The sequence below is a fragment of the Mchenga conophoros genome, linkage group LG19, assembly GCF_057382185.1.
Source record: "Mchenga conophoros isolate Kocher_MC1m ecotype Shallow Benthic linkage group LG19, M_conophoros_male_GT1.1, whole genome shotgun sequence".
Lineage (NCBI taxonomy): Eukaryota > Metazoa > Chordata > Actinopteri > Cichliformes > Cichlidae > Mchenga > Mchenga conophoros.
The window spans coordinates 18,435,664-18,447,735 of NC_140544.1; the positions used below are offsets into that span (position 1 = coordinate 18,435,664).

Here is a 12,072-nt window from a genome sequence, read left to right on the forward strand (position 1 = left end):
CCACATGTGGCTACTACAGCGCGGACAGCGTACGTTTCCTGCGCCAGATGTGCAGTGTCATTCAACCCGGGGAAGGGGGTGAGGGGGTGGGCTGTTTATATCTTTGGAAAACAGACACTGTGTGTGTAAGCTTTATGCTTTTCTGCCTCCTAACCGCCCAGGAGAAGCCGCTTGTCGGAGTGAGCGCGCCGCTGTGGGGCCGCCGTCTCCGTGCGCTCTGACTGGAGGGGGCTGGCTCTCCTGATTGAATCCAGCTGTTGGGAAAGTGCTCGGAGGGGGCCCGTTAATTTGCATTGCTAAATAATCTGTAGCGCCGACAGAGCGGGGAAGAAGCAGAACAGTCCATTTTGAAAAAGCATTCTTCCAACACTTGGTCAATGTACTGGAGCTTCAGCTCGACCAGGCAGCGGTTAATGAAAACCTGGTGTCGGCTTTCGCGTAAAGGCGCATAGTTGGGGGTGGTGGTGAGAGTCCTGCTGAGTAGTGGCGAGGGGATTCAAATTTACGGGTCGTTTCAAATCTTTCCTTTGAGAGAACTCAGTTGGAGTCGTAAACCATGCATTTAGAGGGACGTGGCTTCAGGTTTTGCTCTCCTTCAAGGTCAGTAGTCTCCACTTTATTTTCTCCGCAGGCATCTTTTGCGTAACGGACTTTTTTTTTTCTTTTTTCTTTTCTTTTTTTTTTTTTTAAACTTACGTTGCATGTTTGAATGAATATGTGACAAATGCCTGTATCAAGTTCCTGTTTTCTTCTGCGAACTCCTTCCGAGAAGGGCCTAAAAACGTAAAATTTCCTCTTTGCAGGATGCTGACAGCTCTGGTATTTATTCTGCTTTGTGTCCAGCCTGGGCGCGGACAGGTAAGACACCTTCATCCATTTAGTCTAAGGCTGTGATCACTTAACTAAAAAGTTGCTCTGAAACTTACCAAAGCCAAATAAAGATGCAAATGCGTCTTTGATGCAAGCTAATATATTTATGCATTATAACATATATTCTTCTCATACTAGTTTGACATCTCAGCAAATGAATGCGTTAAAAAACATGCTCAAACCGCATTTTGATCACTTCTCTTCAGACCTGCACAGAAGGTTTCGCATATGAACCCAGAACAAGACAGTGTATAGGTGAGTGGCATCACTTCTGTTTTTTTTTTTTTGCATCGAAAAGTTACATTTATAGAACAAAGAGACGTGTCTGGAATTCAAACACAGTGTGCGCAAGAAAATCAAATCCCAAAGCACCGGGATGGGTTGTAGCACAGATTCACACATGCTCCGGATGCAAGAATGTCCTTATCAGTGCACGGCTCTGTATTCCAGATGTGGATGAGTGCCGTACCATGCCAGATGCTTGCCGAGGAGACATGCGCTGTGTGAACCAGAACGGAGGTTACCTATGCATCCCAAGGAACTTGTACAACCAGCCTTACAGACCGGATCCCATAGTGCCTGAGCCGGTTTACCCGGACCCTTCAGCTGGATTTCCAAACTCTTTCCTCCCATCTCCCCCAAGATCTGTGGAGCCCAGCTACCCAAGAGTGATCAGCACTGCGCAATGTATCCTGGGATATACTCTTGCAGAGGATGGCACCTGTAACGGTTAGTAGGATTCTGCAGTTTGTTCTCACTGGTCTAAGATATTTACTACCACAAGTAGAATATAGTAATGTGTTTTTGAGCTACCCCTGATTTCTTTATATTTTGAGAAGCAAATGAAAAATAATTGCAATAATTTATTAAAACAGAAATAAAGGCACAAATACAGTTTGTACAATTTGAATAAGCTTGAAAGTCAATATTTAAAATGAAAACCTTTATTCTTTACACAGTGTGAAGTCTCTTAGGCCAGATTTCTTGTTATTTCTGTAAGTACTCTTCAGGAATAGTCTCCAGGCTTCTTGAAGGACATTCAAAGCTCTTCTTTGGATGTTGGCTGCCTTTTGTTCTGTTCTCAGTCCAGATGATCCCACACTGCTTCAGTAACTTTGAGGTCTGGACTCTAGGGAGGCCAATTTATGACTGATAGTATTGTGTGTTCGTCTGTCCAGATATGCCTTTCCTGCATTGGCAGTGTGTTTGGGATCATTGTCATGCTGAAAAATGAATTTATTGTCAACCAGAAGCTTTCCAGATGGTATTTCATGTTGGATTTAATTCTGATGGTGCTTTTCAGTTTTCATAATTCCATCAACTTTGATGAGATCTCCAACACCACTGGTTGAAACAAAGCCCCGAACCATGACAGAGCCTCCACCGTGTTTTACAGATGGCTCACAGGTTACTGTTGTACCTTTCTCCCCAACTCCCTCAAATTTTTCCCTCAAATTGTTGTCAGTTTTAGGGGGGGAATTGGATTCATCACTCCATAAGACCTGTTCCCATTGATTTTCAGTCCAGTTCCTATGTAATTTGACATGCCTCCATCTTTTCTCCCTGCTTCCCTTCTTTAAAGGAAAGACTGCACACCATGCTGAGGTGTGACAAGTTTTCAACTAATAGCTGCTAGTAGTTAATAGTGCAAAAGTGCTTCTTTATGTCTGTCAAACTGCCTTATCTTTGGAATTTCTAGAATTCAACTAAAGAAGTTTGAACAAATTATGTGTTTTTGTGAGACAGGCTGCTGTTAACAAAGTGCCTGCTCAGTTGTCTATGATCTGTAGACAAAACACTGGTTTATCCCTTGAGTTAGGTGCCTTTTTTATGTTTGAATAATTGTTTACATAATTACACAGGTCCATGTTGCCTAACAAACAAACACAAAAAACATTCCTCTGAAAGTGTTCATGTGAAAAAGCAGACAATGACCTTCTGAAAGATGGAGAACTGTTGCTCAAGAACCCTTAAAAAAAGGCAAGAAAGTCTGGCCCGTTGGAAGCAAAATATAAGGGAGTGAGAGCCAGCTCAAGACTTTTGCAAAGTATTGTAACTCAACATTGTACTGCAGGTTTTTCAGTCTGATTTCATTCCCCAGTTGTTCTATACGGGGCTGGTCACCTGCTTGAAGCCAGGATTATACTTACAGTTTTTCTTATTATACAACCTTTTTTGTCCATTTGGAGGAAGCCAGTGCAGTCACTACTCTATTTAGAAATGATCTGGTAATTGCTAATGGGTTAAATCCTGATAATCATAGGGTATGTGGTTGTCTGCGCAAATCATCATGTAAAACCTCTGATGACAAAATTAGCATCCATTAGAAATTGATGTCACTTGGATGCTTGCATATTTGCGCATGCAGAAAGTATTAACTCTGGGCTCAGGAGAACTCCCGTAGCTTCGGTTCAGTCATACGAGACTGACTCATAAAAAATTCTGCTGAAAACTTCACAATTCTTCCGTTCAAGCCAATTTCAAAAATGAAGTAAACATTGTTCGAGCCAAGTCTTTTGTTCGTGTTCATCAGAAGTCCCCGAAAGTTCAAAGTTGCTTATTGTTTTCAGTCGTTTGCTTACATCAGTCTGACAAAGCGCTTGTTTGATTGTTCACGGTGGGTCAACATTTGCACCCATTCATCACAGTGAGGGAATGTAACCACAAGCAGGGTTTAGATCCCAGCCTTTCTATTAAAAACAAACGCACAAACAAACAAAGAAAAACACTGAAATTCAACAACTCTATTTGGGGACTGAAGACGTAATTATTCATAAATTTCCATTAAAATGTGTGGTCATCTTGTAACCTCTCTTGTTAATTACCTTACCCTTTAAGAGGATTCTAACCCCCTAACTGACATAAGAATGTCATATTTGATTTTCTGGAGTATTTTTCTTAACACAATCGCAGCTTTTCCCTTTGCTGCCACTCTAATGCATCTTTAAAGTTACTTCAGGCAAGTTATGAAGTCAAATTTCAACCAGGATCCCTGTGGATTAGCTGATCAGAAATCACCTGGCAAATTTCATCATAGGGCGTGAAGTTACTGCACATCTGCAAGTTGCTTTGCAACCCATCTCTGCCAAAGCTCATTTTTATACTGTCTCACTGCTTGCAGGAGATATAAGGGTGGAAGGTGTCTATCCGCGGCTGCAGCTGTTTCTGGTCTTGAGGCTCTTAACTGGATTTCAGCAGTGGCTGAAAAATTTGAATGTTTTGCAGAATACAGTCTTGACATCTGCCACCTGCTGCTGTTTATCAGATATTAGAGTCAAGCTATGAACGAGGTAACATCAGTGGGAAAAGATAAAGAATAGGAATTCAGTGTGGTTAAAATCCAGAGAAATACATGAATCCATCGCATCACAGGGACAGATGTTTTTTAGTGTTTTGTGCCGCAGCCTGTCTGCTGTCACCCCACCGACCCAGAGGCCCATTTAACGTTTCAAAGCGAATAAATGTCATCTTTTTTAATTGAGCTGTTTCAATTTCACAACTTCAAGAGTTCCCAGCTGTTAGATAAACACTTCACAAACTTTCCTTGGCAGGTCTAGCAGGGACAAGCTGTTAAAAAATGGGTTCCTTAAGGTCCATTTGGGGTGTTTTCCTGTCATTTTGGATAAATTAGCCATGACTGTGCTGGGAGGAGGAAAATGTACATATGTGGTACAGTTTCCCCCCTCCAAAGAGAGCTCTAGAAGTTCGCTCATGGACAAATATGGACTTTTTTCCCCTCTTTGTAGGGGAGAAGGTCTGTGAGGGAATCAGCTCGCAACATTGTTTGGGTAAACTACACTATGTGAGTGCCAAAAATGAGGTCATATGCTGCCAAATTTGTGCCCAGGCCAGGGCAAGAGAACAGGCATGCCTCTGTGGAGGCAGCGACTCAGCACACCCCTGAAGGCTGGCACACTGTGTGTGCAGTGATGTAATTAGTTGCTGATTGATGCTGCTGTAGGGCAGAAAATACACAGACTGCGACTTCCCGTCTGAACCTGCAACAATTGTGGTTTTGTTTCTGAGTTAATGGTATGTCAGTGTTTCAAATGGAACCAGTCTGGGGGAACAATAGAAATGATAAGCTTCATCCTGAAGGTGTTGAATACGGTTGAGCTTTCACTCTATTTAACCACACTATCTCTAATAAATGGACCATAATAAAAGTGCTTACAGTTTACTTTCTAGACAAACACACAATAATTAGGATAGATGAGGATAGATCAAATTAACATTATAAAAATGACACCTGCTGAAAATCTGTACAAAACTGTCACTGCTTAAGCACACTTTTTATTCTCTACCAAGTAAAAAAAGAAAAGAAACCATTAACGTTCAGATGCTGTGCTTTTCATCCCACTAGAGACTGTAATATTCATTACAGCTCATAACTCAGTTTTAGGGATTTTCAGGTTTTTACTGGAGTCCAGGGATTTACATGCTCCGTTGTGCCTGGAGAAAAGTATCCAGCCTTATGCACTTTCGAAACCAGTGGGTCAACTCAAAAATGCACAACAGCTCATCTTTTAACAGAGCATTTTTCTGGTAGTGAAGCTATAAACTCTTATCCTTTATAATATTTTCATTGGAATCTTGATAAAGAAAAGCAAGCTGGTTTTGTGTCACTTACTGTTATTTTGAATCAGTTTGTGCAGCCATATGTGGTCAAGATCTTTCTGCACAGGAGTTTGGTTTTTTTTTTGCATCTACATCTGACCCTGTCATGTCTTCTCTGAAGCTGATCAGGGCTGTCAGCAACTCCAAAAACTTGTGGGCAGCTCATAAAACAGCCTATATAAGGAGGTGAACTGAAACGCTCCTGCGGCTTGTGTGTGTATATGTTGGAGATCTGCAGTAAGGTCTACACATGGGGTGCAGATGAGGGGCATTCAGGGAGATTTTCACTGGAAACTGTAAGCAGGTGCCGTGGCTGTGTAGCTTTTGGCCGGTGGCCTAATGCACCGGGTCTCCTCCACCCTCGTGAAGGGCCAGTGGTCCCAGCTGGCATAAAGGGCAACGGTCCCACAGACAGACGTTATCACTTATCATAGCTGCCTGTTCAAACAAAAAACCAGGCTCCCACCCACTTCCCCCCACCGGTTTTCTAGAGATCGGTGACTTCATTGTCTGAGAACCATAAACAGAAGTTGGAATTTGCGATTTGTCGTATCCTCATAAGGGCATTATGATTTAGTCTGTGAGCTGCTCCAGGGGCGTTGATGGAATTCAGATTGTAATCTGAGAAATCTGCAAATCTGTGTAGAAACGATCATAAGCGCTGAAATGATAACTGTTTGGTTAAGAGTTTGGGTTTTTTTTAAGCACAGGGCGATGAAACTCTGAGTGTTGGATAAACTGATTTTCAAACAGAAGATTGCTGGTGCAATCTTCAAGCCAGCAGGAAAAAGTTCCCTAGCTGATGTGCTTTCGAGCAAGGCACATGAGCATCAAATCCTGCATTGGAGTTAGTCAATAAAAGGTGAGGTGAAGGCTAAACCTAAATGTTTGGAATCAAATCTACTGACGTCCGAGAAGTGCAAAAAGCATAACTCCCACATGGAAATCAGTATTATCAGTGTGCTTTTATCTCATCTGTTTACTTTGATGTCATTTTAAAAATATCCATGCCTCACTTTATGAAATACTTTAGATGATACGTGATACTCTTCTCCTAACTCTCAATAAACTTTGAAAGTGTCTCTCTGGGTGTTACTTTTGTGTAGATTTGAAGGGCTGGCTGCCAAATGTAACAGAAAAACATGTTTTTTGTGTTAATGTGCTGAACTTTTTTTTGTTTTATGTCGCTTCTGCCTCTTTGAGCGTCCTTTTTAATTTTGTTGAATTTTGTTAATTTTTTCTCCTCTTTTTTTTTTCTTTTTTTTAATTGCAGACATTGATGAATGCGAGACAAACTCTCACCACTGTAACCCCACCCAGGTCTGTATCAACACAGCAGGTGGCTACACATGCTCCTGCACTGAAGGTTACTGGCTCCTTGGTGGACAGTGTCAGGGTGAGCCAGTTTTTCCCTGAAACTTCTTTAAACATTAGCATATATTAACAATACACTTTACCCAATGGGATTCACATTGCATCACTGCAAATACTCTACAAAGTGAACTCAGAGTCAGTTTATTATTGTTCAGCCATCGCTCAATTTTGCCATTACTTTGTGCAAATTATCAAATGAAGGGAAGCTAGGAAAACAAGCACTGAGCATTTTAATTCAATATTTTCTGGAATTACCAAGTGATGGAAAAGCTTTGATTTTCTTCTTCAAGCACTAATAAATGCAAATGTAGTCTTGGACATGCAAAACCAGCAATCTATTATATCTTAGTACTAACACTGTAAAAAGCATAGATCAGAGGTCATGTCAATTTTTATGATCACTGTCGGATAATGCAGAAAAGTCCCTGCATGTACTTGTCCTCATTTAGAAAAGAAGAACAGCGCCCTCCTGATGCTTTGTGGTGCAATGCAGCTCAGCAGAGTCTGTTCAAATCAAAACACTAATCGTATATTTACTTACAGTAAACTTGCCTACAGCACAATATGTATTATGGTCAGTGACTACCTTCTACTTAAATTTTCTTCTTTTTTTTTCTTTTTTGGTACCAGATATTGATGAATGTCGCTATGGTTACTGCCAGCAGCTGTGTGCCAACGTGCCCGGCTCATATTCTTGTTCCTGTAATCCTGGCTTCATCCTCAATCCAGACAGCCGGACCTGTCAAGGTAAACACATTCACAAGCACCGGGCCACGGCTTTACAACAGGAAAAGAAACACCTGTATATCGTGTACCAGTGTTGTCAGCTTCCAGCTTCTGTTGTTCCAGATGTGGATGAGTGTGCAGATGAACCTTGTAGTCATGGCTGCTTGAATACCTACGGGTCCTACATGTGCAACTGTGACGAAGGATTTGAGCTGGCATCTGATGGTACTACTTGCATCGGTGAGGAAGATTTTATTCTTTTGATATATCAATATTAATCTATCTTTGAAGCAGTGTGAATAATTGAGTCGGTAAAGAACCAGAAACTGAGATGCATTTTTGTAAAAAGGAGCAAAAAGTCGTATGACAGAGGTGAATTGAACAGAATAAAAATGTTTGCTTTGGCAGCAGGATCACAGAGAGCAGGTGTGCTGTATGAGACTAGTTCCAGTTTATCACAGGCTAGGTCGACACAGTTTAGAAAGAGCAAGCTGCATGACTGACACCGTGCAAAACATGCAGACTTCACTCAGACATATTGAGGCGGGCTTGGTTGAGCTTGAACACTGAACACTGTTGGTGCTGATGTCCTTTTCTGATAGGTGTTAATTCTGTTTCTTGCTTCGTGCAGACTTGGATGAGTGCAGTTTCTCTGAGTTTCTGTGTCAGTACAGATGTGTCAACATCCCCGGTTCTTACTCCTGCATCTGTCCACCTGGATATTATATATATGAGGACGGCAGGAGCTGTGAGGGTAAGAAGATGAGGAACTCTCACACAGATACATCATTTCCTAACTGAATGCATTAGTTTATGTGATAAAGTTATTATTGTTATCAGTTAAATACTTCTCTTGACTCAGGACACATGCATCTATTTTTCTTTAATATCAACATTGTTGAAGCTTCTTCTTCTTCTCTCGTGATGATTATGTTTAAACTGACTTTGATTGTTGTGTGTTTGATTCTTAAAGATGTCAATGAATGTGACACTGGTAACAACACCTGTACAACAGCACAAGTGTGTTTCAATTTCCAGGGAAGCTATACATGCCTGAATCCTTTACAGTGCAACCTTCCTTACATCGAAGTTAGTGACAAGTGAGTCTTACTTCTTCGCTTTCTCTAGACGCCTTTTAACACCAAATTCTAAACTGTTTCACTGCTTATTTGTTTAAAATATCCTCTAAAGCTTAAAGTGACCGTGTCTCCTCCTTGGCAGTCAGTGTATGTGTTCAGCTGAGAACCCTGCCTGCAGGGATAAGCCCTTCACCATTTTGTACCGACACATGGACATGTCGTCGGGGCGCAGTGTGCCTGCAGATATCTTCCAGATGCAGGCCACCACGCGCTATCCCGGCGCCTTCTACATCTTCCAGATAAAGTCGGGCAACGATGGGCGAGAGTTTTACATGAGGGTACGTTTTTCAGAGACCCATCAACAGAAGATATGGCAGATGGAAGACTTTAGTGCACTATATTAATGCAAAGTAACACAATAAATGAAAGTGGGCCCCCACTCCTACAGAAACTCAAACTCTATAGATGGGGAAATTCAAGGAAACTGCAGAACTAGGCAGGAAAGGAAATGACAGTAGTGTTTGGTTGTTAAAGAATGCAGTCCAGAAACTCCACAGCTGTGACTGTTTAGTTACCAAAGATGTTTTCAAAATCAGTCTTGGACTTGTCCTAGATGATGATAATTCACCAGCTTAATAGTGAGAAAAACATATTAGAATCACTGCAAAGAAGATACCATGCGACGCAAGAAAATCTCCTTTTTATTGTATTGCATTTATCTTAAAGGTTAAGTAATGCAATGCTTGACATTTATCTAAAAAGATGAATGAATACAAATTTATTCATAATGAAATACTGAAAACAACTGAAAGAATTATGTAAGTGCATTACAAAAACTTTTGTCTAAAAGATACATTTAATGTAATCCATCTTATTGATTCAGTAATATGATATAATGTAACAAAATAGGCGTTTGATCTGAGATTTAAGTAAGACCACCTGGAGCACCTTTCCTTGTAATGCTTTATTATTTCCATCTAGTATTGGCACTTATCTAAGTGAATAGTATCAGCACTTCCTCGTATCATTACACAGTGAGATGATCGGGATTTGTTCACCCACAGCACGGAGTGACATGTAACCAAAAATACAACAAATAATTACACAAAGTTTTTGATCTTCATTCTAATACAAACCATATTCTCTCCCAAAATTGGGACATTGCGTAAAATGTAAATTAAAACAGAATGCAATGATCTGAAAATCCAATAAGCCCATATTTTAGTCATAATAGAACATTGAAAACATGACATTTTAAATTTAGACCTTTTGCTATTTCGAAAAAAAAAAAAAAGAGTTCATTTTGACTGTGGTGGCAGTAACATGTCTCAAAAAGTTGGAATGGGGGTAACAAAAGGCTGTAAAAGGAAGTGGTGCTAAAAAGAAACAGCTCGAGGAACAATTCGCGACTAATGAGGTTAATTAGGAACAAGTCAGCTGATGTTCTTTTTATACCCAGAAGTAAATGGACAGAGGTTGACCAATCTGTAAAAAAGTACATGTGACTTACTGGCTGAAAACACTAGAGTATCGTGAAACCAAAAATACGAGGACTTCTGAGCAGTCCAACATCCTCCATGAGACAAGAATGGGACAACATTCCTCTCAAAAGTCCAACAGCTGGTCTTCTCGGTTCCCAGATGTTTACAGACTGTTGATAAAAGAAGGGGGGCTGCTACACAGTGGTAAACATAGCACTGTCCTTTTCTGAGATGTGTTGGTGTCATCAAATTTAAAATGAGCTCATAAGTGATACATTTTCTCAGTTTAAGCATTTGACATGGTTTCTATGTAGTTTTATGAGTAAAATGTGGGTTTATGAGATTCTCGAATCATTGCATTCTGTTTTTATTTACAGTTTGCACAGGACTGATTTGACGTTTTAAAATAAGGACTCGAGTTTGTGCTCAGAGACGGAAAGAAAAAGATGGTAGTTTTGATCCTGGGCTAAAGTTAGGGTTAGATCTTTTTTTTTTTGTAGCTGTGATTATGATCAAATTCTAGATACACTTCAAAGAAATATCAGGTGTTTAGATAAGATTGGCTACGGAATACCGTTTATTTTGAATAAATTATAAATATATATATGTGTGTACCACAGGTTTAATGAGTTGTAAGAACCTGACAATGCAGAGTGCACCCAGCAGATGGTGTAATGTATCTGAGAAGCTGAGTTTGATCAGAAACTGCTAAGTTGGCTTTCTAAACAAGTGTGCTCTTGTTTTATTTACTGGAAGTTGTATAACCAGGCACTGAGCCACGTGTTTCTTCCGCTGTGTGCAGTAGTGTTTCCTGTAATTCATTCCTCACATTCCCCTTTTGTCTCTGTCCTCTTTCTCTTAAAGCAAACCAGTAATGTGAGCGCCACGCTCGTCTTATCGCGGCCAATCAAGGGGCCGAAGAAGGTGGTGCTGGACCTGGAGATGGTCACGGTCAACAATGTCATCAACTTCAGAGGCAGCTCCATCATCCGTCTGACAATATTTGTATCAGAGCATCCGTTTTGAGGGTCCCAAATGAACTTCATTGCCACAAAAGAAAGTCAAGCATGAAGCAGCTGTTTTCACCTGCAGCTGATGTAATAGTTTGCTTGTTGCCCCCCTTCCCCCCTCATTATGTCACCTTCGGTAGAGACACAACAGGACTCCGCTGAGAACAGCTGACGGGAAGACTTTCCCGTGCTGGAATCTCCACCCTTGTTTAATAGACACTGAGCTTTTACGACTACGATATTGACTTTCAACACACAAACCCACGCACACACAGACATGCAGGGATATTTATGGTGTACAATTTCAGAGGACGACCTGACAACAGCAACATCACGGAGAATCGGTGTATATACACACGAGCTCGTCCATTTGTCTGTGAACCTTCATCCCTTCACATAAGCTGTGAGTTTTATGTTGTCATTTCCTCTCAAGTGGCATCTGATCTTAGCTGACAAGAGGAGAGCCAGTTATCCGAAGCAGAAGTGTAAATGTGCATTTTACAGAGGCAGTATTTAAAATGATGTAACAACAAGTCATTAATTGAATTATTGATCACAGTTTCTTTTTGACCAATAAACTTCTTCACCACACAAACAGCTGTCCCTGGCATGAGGCGGCTCCCAGACTAATGCATCACCTGGTTTTGTGGATACTCTGGGGAATTTGGGATGGGGATTTTTTTTGGCACTATAACAAAATGTGGGATTATATCAATGCATTTTAGGGGTCACTTTAGCAAAAACTCCTGAAACAACAGCTAATTTATGGATTATAATGTGGGACTGTGATACATTTTGAATTACTGCATTTACACATATATACAAAAGTGTCAGTTTGGGATAAGTATGGGTTGATAGCAGCACTTATTTGGGTATCAGAATTTGTGAAAAGGGCATATAATAAACCATTGGGTG

At 40.7% G+C, this 12,072-nt stretch overlaps 1 protein-coding gene across 1 annotated transcript; it reads left to right on the plus strand.

The window, feature by feature from the left end:
- Nucleotides 1-134: 134 nt before the first annotated feature.
- fbln5 (fibulin 5) lies at nucleotides 135-11,752 on the plus strand. Its single transcript, XM_085257806.1, has 11 exons — nucleotides 135-600; nucleotides 804-858; nucleotides 1,077-1,125; nucleotides 1,321-1,599; nucleotides 6,761-6,883; nucleotides 7,492-7,608; nucleotides 7,711-7,827; nucleotides 8,219-8,341; nucleotides 8,561-8,687; nucleotides 8,809-9,004; nucleotides 11,012-11,752. Exons 1-11 carry the CDS (start codon nucleotides 557-559, stop codon nucleotides 11,171-11,173), a joined length of 1,392 nt encoding a protein of 463 aa, XP_085113932.1. The 5' UTR covers nucleotides 135-556; the 3' UTR covers nucleotides 11,174-11,752.
- The last annotated feature ends 320 nt before the right edge of the window (nucleotides 11,753-12,072 follow it).